This window comes from Oncorhynchus kisutch, linkage group LG20 (genome assembly GCF_002021735.2).
Source record: "Oncorhynchus kisutch isolate 150728-3 linkage group LG20, Okis_V2, whole genome shotgun sequence".
NCBI classification, from domain to species: Eukaryota; Metazoa; Chordata; class Actinopteri; order Salmoniformes; family Salmonidae; genus Oncorhynchus; species Oncorhynchus kisutch.
The window spans coordinates 49,707,740-49,723,899 of NC_034193.2; the positions used below are offsets into that span (position 1 = coordinate 49,707,740).

At 42.3% G+C, this 16,160-nt stretch overlaps 2 protein-coding genes across 6 annotated transcripts in view; both read left to right on the forward strand.

Moving 5' to 3' along the window:
• LOC109887486 (multidrug resistance-associated protein 1) overlaps window positions 1-9,180 on the forward strand; it is a 31,865-nt gene extending 22,685 nt beyond the window's left edge. Inside the window, exons 16-31 of one of the 2 annotated variants that reach the window (XM_031799513.1) lie at window positions 35-161; window positions 313-489; window positions 607-774; window positions 985-1,180; window positions 1,300-1,381; window positions 1,544-1,661; window positions 1,879-2,086; window positions 2,812-3,122; window positions 3,383-3,582; window positions 4,807-4,933; window positions 5,207-5,308; window positions 5,723-5,869; window positions 6,068-6,226; window positions 6,314-6,480; window positions 7,040-7,234; window positions 7,413-9,180. In XM_031799513.1, coding sequence (XP_031655373.1) covers window positions 35-161; window positions 313-489; window positions 607-774; window positions 985-1,180; window positions 1,300-1,381; window positions 1,544-1,661; window positions 1,879-2,086; window positions 2,812-3,122; window positions 3,383-3,582; window positions 4,807-4,933; window positions 5,207-5,308; window positions 5,723-5,869; window positions 6,068-6,226; window positions 6,314-6,480; window positions 7,040-7,234; window positions 7,413-7,521 — 2,593 coding nt within the window. In that variant the 3' untranslated portion in view covers window positions 7,522-9,180. The other variant, XM_031799514.1, reaches the window with a different exon arrangement.
• A 570-nt stretch (window positions 9,181-9,750) lies between these two features.
• Window positions 9,751-13,273, forward strand: cep20 (centrosomal protein 20). 4 transcript variants are annotated; one of them, XM_020477606.2, is made up of 5 exons: window positions 9,751-9,879; window positions 10,132-10,329; window positions 10,460-10,544; window positions 11,557-11,584; window positions 12,488-13,273. In XM_020477606.2, exons 1-5 carry the CDS (start codon window positions 9,852-9,854, stop codon window positions 12,593-12,595), a joined length of 447 nt encoding a protein of 148 aa, XP_020333195.1. In that variant the 5' UTR covers window positions 9,751-9,851; the 3' UTR covers window positions 12,596-13,273. The 4 variants fall into 4 exon arrangements, with proteins under 4 accessions (XP_020333195.1, XP_020333196.1, XP_031655752.1 ...); XM_031799892.1 differs by having other exon boundaries at window positions 9,797-9,879; window positions 10,115-10,329; XM_020477607.2 differs by lacking the exon at window positions 11,557-11,584.
• The last annotated feature ends 2,887 nt before the right edge of the window (window positions 13,274-16,160 follow it).

The following is a 16,160-nucleotide window of genomic DNA, read 5'->3' on the forward strand; positions in this document are numbered from 1 at the left end:
GTTAAGAGACTCAACTCCACTCTTCTGTTTACAGGATTAATGTGCGTGTACCCCAGGGTTCACTGGTGGCGGTGGTGGGCCATGTGGGTAGCGGGAAGTCCTCCCTGCTGTCTGCCATGCTTGGAGAGACAGAGAAGAGGAGTGGCAGTGTGTCAATTAAGGTAAACAAGTTCTCATAAAATAGGAAGCAACAGAAGTTGAATATATTGAATCTAAGGTTTTCAGTTTTCAATCTAAGGGTCTGATTTACACTCAATGTTCTTCTTCTTCTTCAATGCTAATGTTCCTATATTTATTTTTCGGTCTCCACAGGGCTCAGTGGCCTATGTACCTCAGCAGGCCTGGATCCAGAATGCCACGGTCCAGGACAATGTTACGTTTGGTCGTGAGAAGCAGAAGACCTGGTACCAGCGGGTGTTGGATGCCTGTGCTCTGCTGCCTGACCTGGAGATCCTGCCTGCTGGAGACTCCACAGAGATTGGGGAGAAGGTGTGAAAATAATCTTCTAGAATTCCACCTCCTTTCACTAGATGGTCAATCAAATGGTCTTCTAGAATGTTCTGGAATCTTGAGTCATGTCTTCTTCTTGATTGTTCTCCCTGACAGGGTCTGAACCTCTCGGGTGGTCAGAAGCAGAGGGTGAGCCTGGCAAGGGCTGTGTACAGGAAGGCTGACGTCTATCTGCTGGATGACCCCCTGTCTGCTGTGGATGCTCATGTGGGGCAACACATCTTCGACAAAGTCATCGGACCCAAGGGAGTGCTAAGAGATAAGGTAAAACTATGACAAAAATATGATCTCTATTAACAGTCAGAGTGAAAATCAATATTAGAAGCTTACACGTAACCGACTGTTCCTTGTGTGGTTTTGAGATGGAAAAGCATGATTTTGCAGATTCTTCAAATCAAATCCACCATTTGTATTAGGCTAGTTCCGCTGATCGTCTATTTTGATTAATCCTGCTCCTGTGGTTTGTGCTACCAGACCCGTGTCCTAGTAACCCATGGGATGAGCTTCCTGCCCCAGGCGGACCTCATCCTGGTGCTGGTGGACGGGGAGATCACAGAGAGTGGCTCCTACCAGGAGTTGCTGAGCCGCCATGGGGCCTTTGCAGACTTCATCCATACCTTCGCCAGCAACGACCGTAAAGAGAGTGTCACAGAGACCGCCGCACAGAGGGGTAGGACCTCATTGTAATGACATTTGGGATAAGTCATTATTGCCATTGATGAACAAACATTTGCTTCTCACCAACAAGCTATTCTCCATGTAAATGAACATTTTGTACCATTGCTGCAGGTGCCAGGAGGGCCAGCTCACGGCTGAGTGTTACAGACTTCATGCCATTCTCAAGAGATCTATCCCAAGAGCAGCTCATTGGGTAAGTGAATTTCCAGAGCACATCACATCATTTTTTCCTGATAACATCATGGTTCTAATTGATTCAATGGTATAATAAACATCTATTGGAGAAAACGTCACATTGAGCATGCCAAGCATCTTAAAAATAAAAACCTAACTGAAACCCCTCTATGTTCTCTAGGGGAGACACCAACAGTACTAACCTTCAGGGTATGGAGCCCATGTCTGAGATAGACGAGGAGCCGGTTCCTGAGGACCTGGGAAAGCTGATGGAGGTTGACAAGGCGCGCACTGGGAGGGTGAGTCTAGAAGAAGAGCTGATTTTTGACTGCACCTCTTATGGTTAACAATGGTTCAAACTAAACGATAAAGTCTCCATAGCCATACAGGTTGTACCCATTTGAGCGCTCCAGTACATTGTTTCTTTAAAACAAATGGAGCTTCTTTCTCACCTTTCACATATTAACAGGTGTTTGTCAATTTCTAGCAACTGATTGCCTGTCTTTTTTACCACAGGTGAGGCTGGAGATGTACATGGAGTACTTCAAGACCATCGGCATGGCCTTCATCATCCCCATCGTCTTCCTGTACGCCTTCCAACAGGGGGCCTCGCTGGCCTACAACTACTGGCTGAGCCTGTGGGCCGACGAACCCATCGTCAACGGCACCCAGGTCGACACGGACATGAAGCTGGCCGTCTACGGGGCTCTGGGCTTCGCACAAGGTCAGTGGTGAATGCATTTTACTGAGAAAAGACACCAAAGATAAAAGTAGTTTTTTTTTACTTGGATGAAGAGAAACAGCATAGACTAGTTTAGCTAGAATCCTTAATGGTGAAACAGCATAGACTAGTTTAGCTAGAATCCTTAATGGTGAAACAGCATAGACTAGTTTAGCTAGAATCCTTAATGGTGAAACAGCATAGACTACAGTTTAGCTAGAATCCTTAATGGTAAAACAACAGACTAGAATTTGGCTAGAATCCTTGATGGTGAAACAGCATAGGCTACAGTTTAGCTAGAATTCTTAATGGTGAAACAGCATAGACTACAGTTTAGCTAGAATCCTTAATGGTGAAACTGCCAGGTACGTTTGGGGCTATTACAACAACAAATGAGTTACTCCGAAGAATGAACACTGTTTTATTATTGCATGCACGACTGAACAGCAGAATATGTACTGCATTTTGTTTTACCGTGCTGCTTGACACACCTCAACTCCATTTCATCCACAAAACACAAACAATAACAACAAAGGTGCTGGGCAGGACAGTGGCGCTGTTTCTTTCATCTTTAATCCCACTAATGTTTGTTTATTTGGACCTGTTATAACCCTCCATTGTACTAGTACTCCAAGAGTCCTTCTGAGAGATTGAGAGTTTCAGTATCTGATATAAACCACAGTTGCCAAACAGCAGGGATCCTAACAGCAGTTTATTTTATATTTCAGGAATTGCTATTTTCGGCACCACGGTGGCCATTTCGGTCGGAGGTATCATCGCGTCCCGGCACCTCCACATGGACCTCCTGAAGAACGTTCTCCACTCCCCCATGTCTTTCTTTGAGACCACCCCCAGTGGGAACCTCCTAAACCGTTTTGCCAAGGAGATCGACGCTATCGACTGCATGATCCCCGACGGCCTCAAGATGATGCTGGGCTACCTCTTCAAGCTGATGGAAGTCTGTATCATCGTCATGCTGGCTACACCTTTTGCGGCGGTCGTCATCCTGCCCCTCGCCATTCTCTACGCCTTCGTTCAGGTATTTTTCTAACCGACTGAGACACTGTTTTGAGAGGGAATAATAGTTTTAGACTCTTGAAAACCAAAATAGCGGATTTTGCAAATTGTTGGTTTTGCATGGTAATTTATTCCACCTGCTAACATAGTAGTGCTAAGTAATGGCAGACTACATACTGTAAATCTACTAGAAATGCTGGAGTGGAAAACCCACTTCCACACATATACACCACCCCTTGGTACTTTCGGTTCATTAAAACGTAATGTTTTATTTTTATACAGAGTTTCTACGTGGCCACTTCCTGCCAGCTGCGGAGGCTGGAGTCGGTGAGCCGCTCGCCCATCTACACCCACTTCAACGAGACGGTGCAGGGAGCCAGTGTCATACGGGCCTTCGGAGAACAGCACCGCTTCATTGTGCAGGCTAACAAGAGGGTCGACTTCAACCAGACCTCCTACTTTCCCCGCTTTGTGGCCACCAGGTTAGGTTTGATAGAAACAACACATTCACCTTCCAGTACATGCTCTGGTAAAATAAAATATCCAGTTTGTGGTGACTGGTGTATATTGTTCCGTTTTCAGATTTTTTCAAATAAAGCCTGGAATAAAAGAAAAAGGGCGACCTATAATTAAATTATACAAATATTTAGCTCCAGACATAGACCTATAGCAAAGTGCACATATGCATATTGATTGTGTGTAGGCCTATATCTCTCACACTTCTCTCTTCTCTTTGTGACAGACCGGTTTTAAATCCCTTCTGTGTAGGCCTATATCTCTCACACTTCTCTCTTCTCTTTGTGACAGACCGGTTTTAAATCCCTTCTGTGTAGGCCTATATCTCTCACACTTCTCTCTTCTCTTTGTGACAGACCGGTTTTAAATCCCTTCTGTGTAGGCCTATATCTCTCACACTTCTCTCTTCTCTTTGTGACAGACCGGTTTTAAATCCCTTCTGTGTAGGCCTATATCTCTCACACTTCTCTCTTCTCTTTGTGACAGACCGGTTTTAAATCCCTTCTGTGTAGGCCTATATCTCTCACACTTCTCTCTTCTCTTTGTGACAGACCGGTTTTAAATGCCTTCTGTGTAGGCCTATATCTCTCACACTTCTCTCTTCTCTTTGTGACAGACTGGTTTTAAATCCCTTCTGTGTAGGCCTATATCTCTCACACTTCTCTCTTCTCTTTGTGACAGACTGGTTTTAAATCCCTTCTGTGTAGGCCTATATCTCTCACACTTCTCTCTTCTCTTTGTGACAGACCAGTTTTAAATCCCTTCTGTGTAGGCCTATATCTCTCACACTTCTCTCTTCTCTTTGTGACAGACCGGTTTTAAATCCCTTCTGTGTAGGCCTATATCTCTCACACTTCTCTCTTCTCTTTGTGACAGACTGGTTTTAAATCCCTTCTGTGAAATGTTTCTGTATTTCTTTATCTGCATTTCTTTCTTCACTACTCTACTGTTATTATTATAGCTTGGATAACCTTATCTCTATTATGTATTGATTTATTTTTCATTCTTCATGCGGTGCGTACTGCGCAGAACACCTGAAGGATTGTAATGTTTGTTTATGTGTCAATTAATCCCGTTAGGGATGGGTTGTCAACTGGCGATTTGACACAATCAAAACACCTTCATGATGAATGATGGAGGCCAAAACTTTCTCCGCAACTAATCGGGCTTTCTTCTCTTGATAACCGCAGGTGGTTGGCAGTTAATCTTGAGTTTGTCGGTAACGGTGTGGTTTTAGCCGCAGCTATTCTCTCAGTGATGGGGAAAGACACCCTGAGCCCTGGCATTGTTGGTTTGGCTGTGTCACACTCCCTCCAGGTAAGATATTACACCCCATACCGTAGTCATTAAAGGTAAATGGCTCATTTAGCAACACAAAGAAGAATAGTCATTTTAATATTTTGTACCCGGGCTACAATCACACATAACCCATTACAGGCAATGCCTTTCATTGCATCAGAAAGTGTGTGGTTTACCAAACTGAAGAAAAAAAACCCCAGAAGAATAGCCTACCTACGTGCTGCACAATCCTAACTGCATATTACCTCAAATGAGAGGGCTCTGTTTTAATTTGAACCTCGTGTTGTGCAGGTGACTGGCATTCTGAGCTGGATTGTGAGATCATGGACAGACGTAGAGAACAACATTGTGTCTGTTGAGAGGGTGAAGGAGTATGCTGACACTGCAAAAGAGGTAAGCATCTGCATACCTTCTCTGTTAGCTAATACCCTCAATGAAATGAGCTGTTATACAAGTAATATGCATGACATGAGTCACGATATTAACATTGTTATGTCATTAAGTTGTCGGCAGTTACTGTTTCATGAATATTATTCATTCTCTTTTTTAGGTTTACAGTAACTGAAGTGTTGCCAAACTAACCATTTTCTAGCCAGGTTTGCAGTAACTGAAGTGTTGTCAAACTAACCATTCCTTAGTCAGGTTTACAGTAACTGGAGTGTTGCCAAACTAACAATTTTTTAGCAAGGTTTACAGTAACGGAAGTGTTGTGCAACTAACCTGTTTAGATCTATAGACATAGAGGGACAAAGAACATAGATATAGACACAGATCCATTTAATCTTAACTGTTCTCTATACTCACCAGGCTGTGTGGACTGTGGAGGGCAGTTCCCTGCCTCTGGCCTGGCCTCAGACTGGCACTATAGAGTTCCAAGACTATGGACTGCAGTACCGCAAGGGCCTGGACTGGGCACTGAAAGGCATCACCCTGAAAATCCAGGAGAGAGAAAAGGTCAGTACAATCTAGAATGAGGTAGCCTTCTACAGTACCCATAATGCTTTGTTTATGATATTCAGTTTTGTCTGAGGCAACATACTCCTTTTACAGTTTTATCATACTTAGGACCAGGGCCATTTTCCCGGCCATGTTACCTGACCAGTAAAAACTGTTTGATCCTATTTAATGAAGGGTCTCATTTGTCATTCTTAGGTTGGCATTGTGGGCAGAACCGGAGCTGGAAAGTCTTCCCTTGCCCTGGGGATCTTCAGAATCCTAGAGGCAGCCAAGGGAGCGATATACATCGATGGAGTCAACATCGCAGAGATCGGACTCCACGACCTTAGATCCCGCATTACCATCATCCCACAGGTACTACAGTTATTGATTTTATTTGATAATCCTCCAAAATGTCTTACTACAGTGATGGTAACTGACTTCTGCTTCTTCCTCCAACAGGACCCTGTGTTGTTCTCCGGCTCTCTGCGTATGAACCTTGACCCCTTTGACACATATACTGACGAGGAAATATGGAGTTCGCTAGAGCTTGCTCACCTCAAGAACTTTGTGTCCAACCTGCCTGACAAACTGAATTATGAGTGCTCGGAGGGAGGAGAGAACCTCAGGTACGGACAATTGATATATTTGACCAAATAACATAATATTATATATAAATATATGCCATTTAGCAGACGCTTTTATCCAAAGAAACTTAGTCATGCGTGCCTACATTTGAGGCATGCATATCTGTCACGCCTGCTCCCGCTCTCTTTGTTGATTACCCCCTGTATATCGGTCTGTTCCTCGGTTGTGTTCCGTGTCCACATTGTGCCTGTTATGTGTTCTTGTCCAGGCACTGTTCCTGTTCCGTTTAATGTCCGTCAGCTAATAAACCTTCACTCCCCGTACCTGCTTCTCATCTCCTGTGTCGCTCCCGTAACAATATGTGATGCGTATCAACTGAGCTACAAAGAACCACTAAAGACCAAACACAAAGCATATAGGCTAGGGCTGGTGTCCTGCATCCAGATTAAGCCTATTCCTGGACTAAAAATGATATTGAGCATTATTTTTGCTTCATCTGGTCTACTATATCTGGTTCTATCACCTGTCAACCTCTATATTCTGTGCTTTGGTGCTCAAAGTGTCAATATTCAACCTTCCTTCATTTGTCTCCTTCTCTAGTCTGGGTCAGCGCCAGCTGGTCTGCCTGGCCCGCGCTCTCCTCCGTAAGACCAAGATCCTGGTTCTGGACGAGGCCACGGCCGCTGTGGACCTGGAGACAGACACCCTGATCCAGTCCACCATCAGACAACAGTTTGAGGACTGCACCGTGCTCACCATCGCCCACCGCCTCAACACCATCATGGACTATACCAGGTAAGGCTCTCTGCTATACTTTTTGCCCAGCGCCAGGTGTCTCAAGTTTGGGATGTGCATATCAATTCCTTTCCTACACCTAGTAGCTGCTACGTCCCAGTCAAATGATGTCGCAACATCTCAAAATCAATGGTTCAGTCACAGAATTTTACACTTCTTCTCACTCTTCCTTCCACAGAGTGATAGTGATGGACAAAGGCCACATCTCGGAGATGGACTCCCCAACCAACCTCATCTCAAACAGGGGACAGTTCTACCATATGTGCCGAGAGGCTGGGCTAGTCTAAAAGCTACTCAGCTCCGAGGTGGCTCTGTCCAGGGGAAAATTCTGATGGCCCTGGCTCTTCCAAACCAACACATGGAGAATCGGCCATTCCTAGCTCCACGATCCAGGCAGTTCAAACTCTTCCTGAGAGCAATGCTTTTAGAACGACCCGGAACTGAAGTCGATGTAAACCAAAGACGACCCAGAAGCGAAGCTGATGACGATTTAGTGAACAGTATGTGCTCTCTGGTCACAATAAAGACATGTAACCTACGCACACTCAAACTGGTGCTCGGAAGGGGAGAGAGACATCAAGCCCTGATCTCAAAGACTGTAATTTATGAAGCTATTATTGGACGCAGATGGGTTGTTGCTAGGCAAACATTTTAAATATTGTATATAGGCTGTGCCAATGAAACTTATGGAGATGAAAGTCAGATTGAGTGCAAAATCCAAAGGACTTTGGTTCTGTCTCTGAATGTGAACCAAATAATTTTTGTAGATCTGCTACATTTTATGAAGCATCTTCTTTTTGAAGAACACCTGGGTACCTTTGATGTTGAGTTGAAATCTCAGCCAACCAAATCCAACTATTTTGTTCATATCAGTGATGGTAACTGACATTTGGTTCTTCCTCCAACAGAACCCCATGTTATCATCTCATCAGACAGGAAAAAAAAGTGTATAATGAATTCATATCTATTCTCATACCATCCAACCACAGGGTAAGTCTAGAGAAAGTGGAGCAATATTCTCTGACCGAACACTAGCCTTAAAGGGCTGACCCTGTAAAACCCAGAACACACAAAGCTTTTCACAGTCATCAATCTAAAATTGAACCCTATTCCACAGAATATAGTGTACTTTCTTAGGTTTTGTACTATATAGGGAATAGGGTGCCATTTCAGACGCACTGTCTGATTCCTATCCAGCCATTTCAGTGTTTTATGAGTCTGGTCAAGAAAACACTGCAGCGAGCCAAGGTGCTTAGCTAGCCTAGCGTCCAACTGTTCTGCGGTATTGGTTTATTTCAGTCTTAGTAAACACAAAACGGACAATAGAATCTGTATGGTCGGGTATGTAGGCCTAAAAACCTGGACGTTCAACTGTTACAGTGGTGACGGGAAACCCGACAGGAATGAAGAGAACGCCTTTTCAAAACAATGGACAAAATGTGTTTTAAAAAAAGTGTTTCTCCACTTTACATCTGCCAGTCGTTCCACCTACACACAGACACGCGTGCATGAACACACACACCCTAATTCTCAAAGCTATGGATGTGACACATGTGCAAGCACGCACACAGACCACCTAATTCTCAAAGGTATGAGTGACATATTGAGGTAACAGACTCTCATCACATACCATTCAATGTCAGTGTTGTTGTTATTCCTTTGGTTCCAGTTATGACTGGCTGTAAATAGACATTCCTTCCTGTTTATATCTATAACATGGACTTTTCCAAAAGAAGGAGGATCTTAATATTTTTGTCTTACTGGTTTAGACAATATGCTAAGAAGAAACTACAATATTTGTGATATATTGAACATGTAAGTTGCCTTAAAATTCTAAGAGATTGTATTATATTTATACTTTTTGTATTCAATCTGTTCATTTTTTGATTGAACATTTTACTGTGCAATAATTCATGCTGGAAATAATAAAACTGTTTTGAAAAGAATGTTTTTGTGAGTCTTGTCTGTGAAACCTTTATGCCTCTATGCCTTATATAAGTATGAGTCAAGCATGACTGCAGGCAGTTGGGTAATGTAATGACTGTAATATAAATGGGATCACATTTTCCAAAGCCTGTCATTGACAGGGTGTGCAGACCACAGGAGGCTGCTGAGGGGAGGACAGCTTATAACAATGGCCAGAACAGAGCAAATGGAATGTGTTTGATGTATTTGATATCATTCAAATATCATTCACAACTCCACTCCAGCCTTTACCACGATCCCGTCCTCCCCAATTATGTTGCCACCAACCTCCTGCGGCGATGCAGACATTAGGCATAATTTACTTACAGTAAAGGCACTAGTCACCACAGCCAAAGTCATAAAATCTACTTAAAATGTGATTTTAAACCTAACCTTAATCACACTGCTAACATCATGCCTATACCTGACCTTATATTAAGAACAAAAAGCTCATTTTTGTTTTCATAAATGTTTACGACATAGACCACTTTGACTTTGTCGCTGTGGGAACAAGTGGGAAACGATTTGGTAATGCCCAGGCAAGTAACCCAGTTAGACCACTAGGTGGGAGCAAAAGTTAACTTGTGCAGCTAACAGTTTACCCTTTGAACTCGGTGAGGGACACGAACGTCATTTGTTTATACTTGTTGCAATGGCGACCATAACGGAACTGAAATGCGGTAAGCATTGTCCTTTCTTTCACTTTAAAGTATATATTACATTTATTAAAACGGAAGCGAACTGTGCAACTATTTCATAGTTCGTGCAACGCACAGTGTAAGACGACAGTAGGTAGCGCTAGCTAGCTAGCTATCAAAGTTTGCCTGGCTATCGTACAGCACAACACACCTTAAGTCTACGTTATCAATATGTCCCCACAAGTTGCAGAGGTTTTTAAGATACAATTTTCAACAGCTTATCTTCTCTCCCAGCTCTGAGAGAGAGCCTAGAGTCTCGAGGTGTGTTGGGTCAGCTGAAGGCTCGGATCAGAGCTGAGGTGTTCAATGCGCTCGACGATCAGAGCGAGCCGCGTCCTACGCTGTCGCACGACAACCTTCTAATCAACGAGCTCATCCGCGAGTACCTGGAATTCAACAAGTATCGATACACAGCGTCTGTGTTGACCGCAGGTGAATATTATGCATTCAATTCAACCATATGACAATCAATTTCAGAACTAGATATAAGTGCCATTGGTAGGTTCACCGTTATTCAATTGCAAGTTGGATTTTATGACCTTATCAAATCAATGTTTTTCAGAATCAGGTCAACCTGAGGTACCACTTGACAGACAGTTCATGGCGAATGAGCTGAAAGTGGTGGAGGACCCCAGTTCCAGATCTGTGTAAGTTTATCTAGAAATAATTCATAAAAGGCCACAGGAAACTGATTCCAGACCTGAAAGACTTATCCTATCCTGATCGAAAACTATACTACTATTAGGCCTAGTAAAGACATACAGTTGAAGTCGGAAGTTTACATACACTTGTTCCAAGTACATTTAAACTTCGTTTTTTCACTTTTTCAATTCCTGACATTTAATCCTAGTAAAAATTCCCTGTCTTAGGTCAGTTAGGATCACAACTTTATTTTAAGAATGTATAATGTCAGAATAATAGTAGAGTGATTTATTTCAGCTTTTATTTCTTTCCTCACATTCCCAGTGGGTCAGAAGTTTACATACATTCAATTAGTATTTGGTAGCATTGCCTTTAAATTGTTTAACTTGGGTCAAACATTCCAGGTAGCCTTCCACAAGCTTCCCACAATAATTTTGGGCCCATTCCTCCTGACAGAGCTGGTGTAACTGAGCCAAGTTTGTAGGCCTCCTTGCTCGCACATGCTTTTTTCACTTTCTATAGGAAATGTCCCCCTTTTTCCTCCAAACATAACAATGGTTATTATGGCCAAACATTTCTATTTTTGTTTCATCAGACCAGAGGACATTTCTCCAAAAAGTACGATCTTTGTCCCCGTGTGCAGTTGCAAACTGTAGTCTGCCTTTTTTTATGGCGGAGCAGTGGCTTCCTTGCTGAGCGGCATTTCAGGTTATGCCGATATAGGACTTGTGTACCTGTTTGCTCCAGCATCTTCACAAGGTCCTTTGCTGTTGTTCTGGGATTGATTTGCACTTTTCACACCAAAGTACGTTCATCTCTAGGAGACAGAATGCGTCTCCTTGAGCGGTATGACAGCTGCGTGGTCCCATGGTGTTTATACTTGCATACTATTGTTTGTACAGATGCACATGGTACCTTCAGGCATTTGGAAATTGCTCCCAAGGATGAACCAGACTTGTGGAGGTCTACCATTTTTTTTCTGAGGTCTTGGCTGACTTCTGTTGATTTTCCCATTAGGTCAAGCAAAGAGGCACAGAGTTTGAAGGTAGGCCTTGAAATACATCCACAGGTACACTACACCTCCAATTGAGTCAAATTATGTCAATTAGCCTATCAGAAGCTTCTAAAGCCATGACATAATTTTCTGGAATTTTCCAAGCTGTTTAAAGGCACAGTCAACTTAGTGTATGTAAACATCTGACCCACTGGAATTGTGATACAGTGAAATAATCTGTCTGTAAACAATCGTTGGAAAAATTACTTGTGTCATGCACAAAGTAGATGTCCTAACAGACTTGCCAAAACTATAGTTTGTTAACAAAAATGTTGTGGAGTGGTTGAAAAACGAGTTTTAATGACTCCAACCTAATACCCTGACTACACCGCTCACGTCGCGTCTGCGGCAAAATAAATGTAGGAATCTGTTATTCAATTATTGCACCCACACTGCTCGTGCGCGTCAACGAGCGTCTGCATTGCTGCATTGCCAAGGGCTAAAATAGAAGTAATTCCTATTTCTGACGCAGATCGCTCTGCAAGTCCTGCCTCTCCCATCTCCTCATTGGTTATACCCACCTTTGTGACTGAAAGACGAACTTTGTTGCCGGTCGTCGTGGTAATACTATGAAAGTTTAGATGCCAATCACAATGACCTCCGTCATTGCCAACAAAGGGTATATAACAAAGTATTGAGATAAACTTTTGTTATTGACCAAATACTTATTTTCCACTATAATTTGCAAATAAATTAATAAAAATCCTACAATGTGATTTTCTGGATTTTTTTTCTCATTTTGTCTGTCATAGTTGAAGTGTACCTATGATGAAAATTACAGGCCTCTCATCTTTTTAAGTAGGATAACTTGCACAATTGGTGGCTGACTAAATACCTTTTTGCCCCACTGTATGTAAACTTCTGACTTCAACTGTACGTATTGTGTGTTTTCAGGCCTCTACTGTACGGCTTGCTATCCCACTTCCTAAGCAGCAGTGGAGACAGTGGAGGGAAGCTGTTTCTCAGGGGCTCAGCACCTGCTACTATGACCAGAGACCCTAACACACTCCCTGGTCCTGAGTCTTAACACAGGTGTGTCCTGTCTGTCATTCCAGATTGCACTGGAACTGGGGGTGTTGAGTGATTTTATTCTTTTTTTGATTTAAAAAATTGCAGTTGATGTCAGGAAAGCCTTAGTAGTGTGTGTTAATGTTGCCAAAACAGGTTCAAACCAACAGGTCTGAATTTCATTTCATTTGGCCAATTGTTTGTTCCCTGAGAGTCTGTAAATGTAGTCTGTTCTTCACTACTGCTATGTCCGCAAAGCTGTACATACTGTAGTAAGCGTTTGATGTGCCAATTGCTCATGAAGATGTATCTCAAATAAATTGTTGTTTTAATACATTGTTACTTTAATAAAGCATTTTTAGCATATATGTCATTATTCAATTTTAGGGCTAGGCTACACATGTTGATTTTGTTGATGTGGATCTATAGGTAATCATTTCTACTTTGGTATTAGGTCTAATGTTATAGCCAATGGGTTTATCCCTTTATAACTGTTATATGTTTCATCACACAGTGGCTATAGTAGCACAAAATAATTCTGCCTGGAGACCAGTACATGTATTGTATACACTGTGAAAATGCCTGAATACTGTATCTTCACTCCCACATTCTCATAAAACTCCATGATAAACACCTTCCACTGAAGAAGTGCAATAAACTGTCTCGAATATCTATTGTGGTCACGACAAACAAAACGGACATTTATGAAGTCAGTATAGTATGTTTATACAAGTGTTATCTCATGGTCTTAGTATATAGATAGGCATGTACTGTAGATCATAACATATAAATATGCTGTAGCTCACATGTAAAGAAAGACTTAGGCCTGCCTGCTATCACATCTATCCATTTGTGTCCCAAATGACACCCTATTCCCTTTATAGTGCACTACTTTTGACCAGGGCCTATAGGGATTCGTTATCACTATTATAGGGAATAGGGTTCCGTTTGGGACATAGCAGGCAGGCCTATGGGCTATCACGTTTCTCATGTAATCTAACTAGTCTAGTGCATAAAACTCCTTTACAAGAGCTGATTTCTCTCACTTGATAAATGGCTGCTATAAATTCTATCTCTAAGGCCAGATGACCATACACTCTTTGGGAGAAAAAAGGTGCTCTCTTGAACCTGAAAGGTTTATACCTGGAACTAAAAAGGGTTCTCCTATGGGGACAGCCGAAGAACCCTCTTGGAACCCTTTTTTTCCACGTTTACAGTCAGCCCAGTACTGTTGCTGTATAAGGAAAGATTTGAGCAATGCTCTCCCAGTGCTGCCAAAATCTAAAAGGTTGAAGTTGTCTTGGAACAATGTCCCCTGTGGACTTCTGTTGATTTATCTACGTAGTCTACCTCTCTGATGTTAGGAAAGTTATGATGGAGATTTCAAACAACTGATAACAGTGTAGTGGATGCAGATTCAGAGACACTTTAGCCCAGAATCAGCATGGATTCACCCTTTTAGTATTAAATCTCTTGAAATTGACATATTGTTGACAAGCCAAGTAGACATAGCCCTTTACGATGCAACTCCTATCTGCTTTCACATTTCCACAAGTAGGTCTATTTTATAGATTTATTTTACCATTATTTTACCAGGTAAATTGACTGAGAACACTATTCTATTAATATAATTACCACAGAGATTAGCTTTTTTTTCCAACCAAAATTACCACCTCCTTTATATAATTTTATAAAATACTCACTAATCTATCCATTTATCTAAATGATAAAATGGGAAACGTCCACTTCTCCCTCTCAACTAAATTATTTCTGAGACATATCCATTCCATATCAGTTGAATGAAAAACAATATTTCTACTAATCCCTATATTTACCTAAGCCAGGATTCCTCAACGGGCAGTGAATATATTTGGCCACCCAAGACTGTAAAAACACCAGCAAATCAGCTCCAAGTGACTTTAATTTTGGAAAACTGTTCCAAAGTATTCCCACGCATGATCGAGAGATACAATGAGTATACCAAACATAAAGAACACCTTCCTAATATTGAATTGCAGGCCCCGTTTTGCCCTCAGAACATTCTCAATTCATCGGGGCATGGACTCTACAAGGTGTCGAAAGCGTTTCACAGGGATGCTGACCCATGTTGACTCCAATGCTTCCCACAGTTATGTCAAGTTGGCTGGATGTCCTTTGGGTGGTGGACCATTCTTTAAAAATGCGGAAACTGTTGTGCATGAAAAACCTAGCAGTGTTGCAGTTCTTGACACAAGCCAGTGCGCCTGGCACCTATTACCATACCCCGTTCAAAGGCAGATAATTGTCTCCAGGCTTAAAAATCCTTCTTTAACCTGTCTCCTCCCCTTCATCTACACTGCTTAAAGTGGATTTAAGTAACATCAATAAGGGGGATCATACCTGGATTCACCTGGTCAGTCTATATCATGGAAAGAGCAGGTTTTCTTAATGTTTTTTATACTCAGTATATGTGATCGTGTACAAATGTAAGTAATGTTTGAAATGGTTATGTTTTAGTCAAATATATCTGTTTGGGCTTCTTGTGGTCAATTTGCAGTCTATTATTTGTAATTATGTTCTGGCCCCCTGACCATCCGATCAAGAAAAAATGGGCCAGCAGCTGAATCTAGTTGATGATCCCTGACCTAAACTGATTATGAAGTGGGAAACGTCCTCCTCCTTACCTGCCCCCTGTCCCTCCTCCCTCTCTTTTTCTCTCTCATTTTCCTCTATCTCACCCCCTCTCTCCCTCTCATCCCTCCCTCCTCCTCATGTTCCGTGGTGCAGCTAAGAACCGTAGCTGGAGAACCCTAGTGACGTCCCTGTGTGGCCTAGACTCAGCACAGGTCACACAAACATCTGCCTGCTGCTGCCGTGGGCCGGGCCTCTCTCTTCTCTCTCTCACCCGTCTCCACCATCCTCATTTCCTCTTTCGCCATAAAAGGGAACACAACATTCTTATCTCACTCTGAGAATGACATCGCTCGGAGCCCTGGAAACTCAAGTCTATACCTAGAGTCCAGCATCTTTCTTTACCTTGCCTCCTGTTTCCCCAGTCAGATATCTTGTACTGTAGTGTTACAGGTTGTTGTACTGAACTGTACTGTAACAAAGACATGACTTGAATAGCCTGCCATTGCATCGGCAAGTCATCTAAAGAGAAACTAGTTATGAATATGATGGCTAACCATATTCTATAAGATGAACAGGTGTTCCTGTACCTGTTTGTTTACTGAGTGTTAATTCATGGAGATGTTATTTTTGCTGCTCCTGTAGACACAGTATCAATGGTGACAGCAAAGATGCTTTACAGAAGCAACCTGCTTTTGACATCCCTAGGAGTGATGCCATGCACTATTCCTAGAACTCTTTAGCTAATTCTTAGAGCAACAGCTCTATCTGCGGATCTCCCTAGCCCTGCCTAGGTTGCACCTCTGCTCAGGCAGTCCAAATCTTTTCTCAGACAGATACATAGCTATATATGCAGAGGAAATAGAACTATGACTTGTTATTCACTGGGCCGATTGCCTGAAAATAGGTAGCATTGTTCCACCATTTATATTATACATTGGAAGTGTGT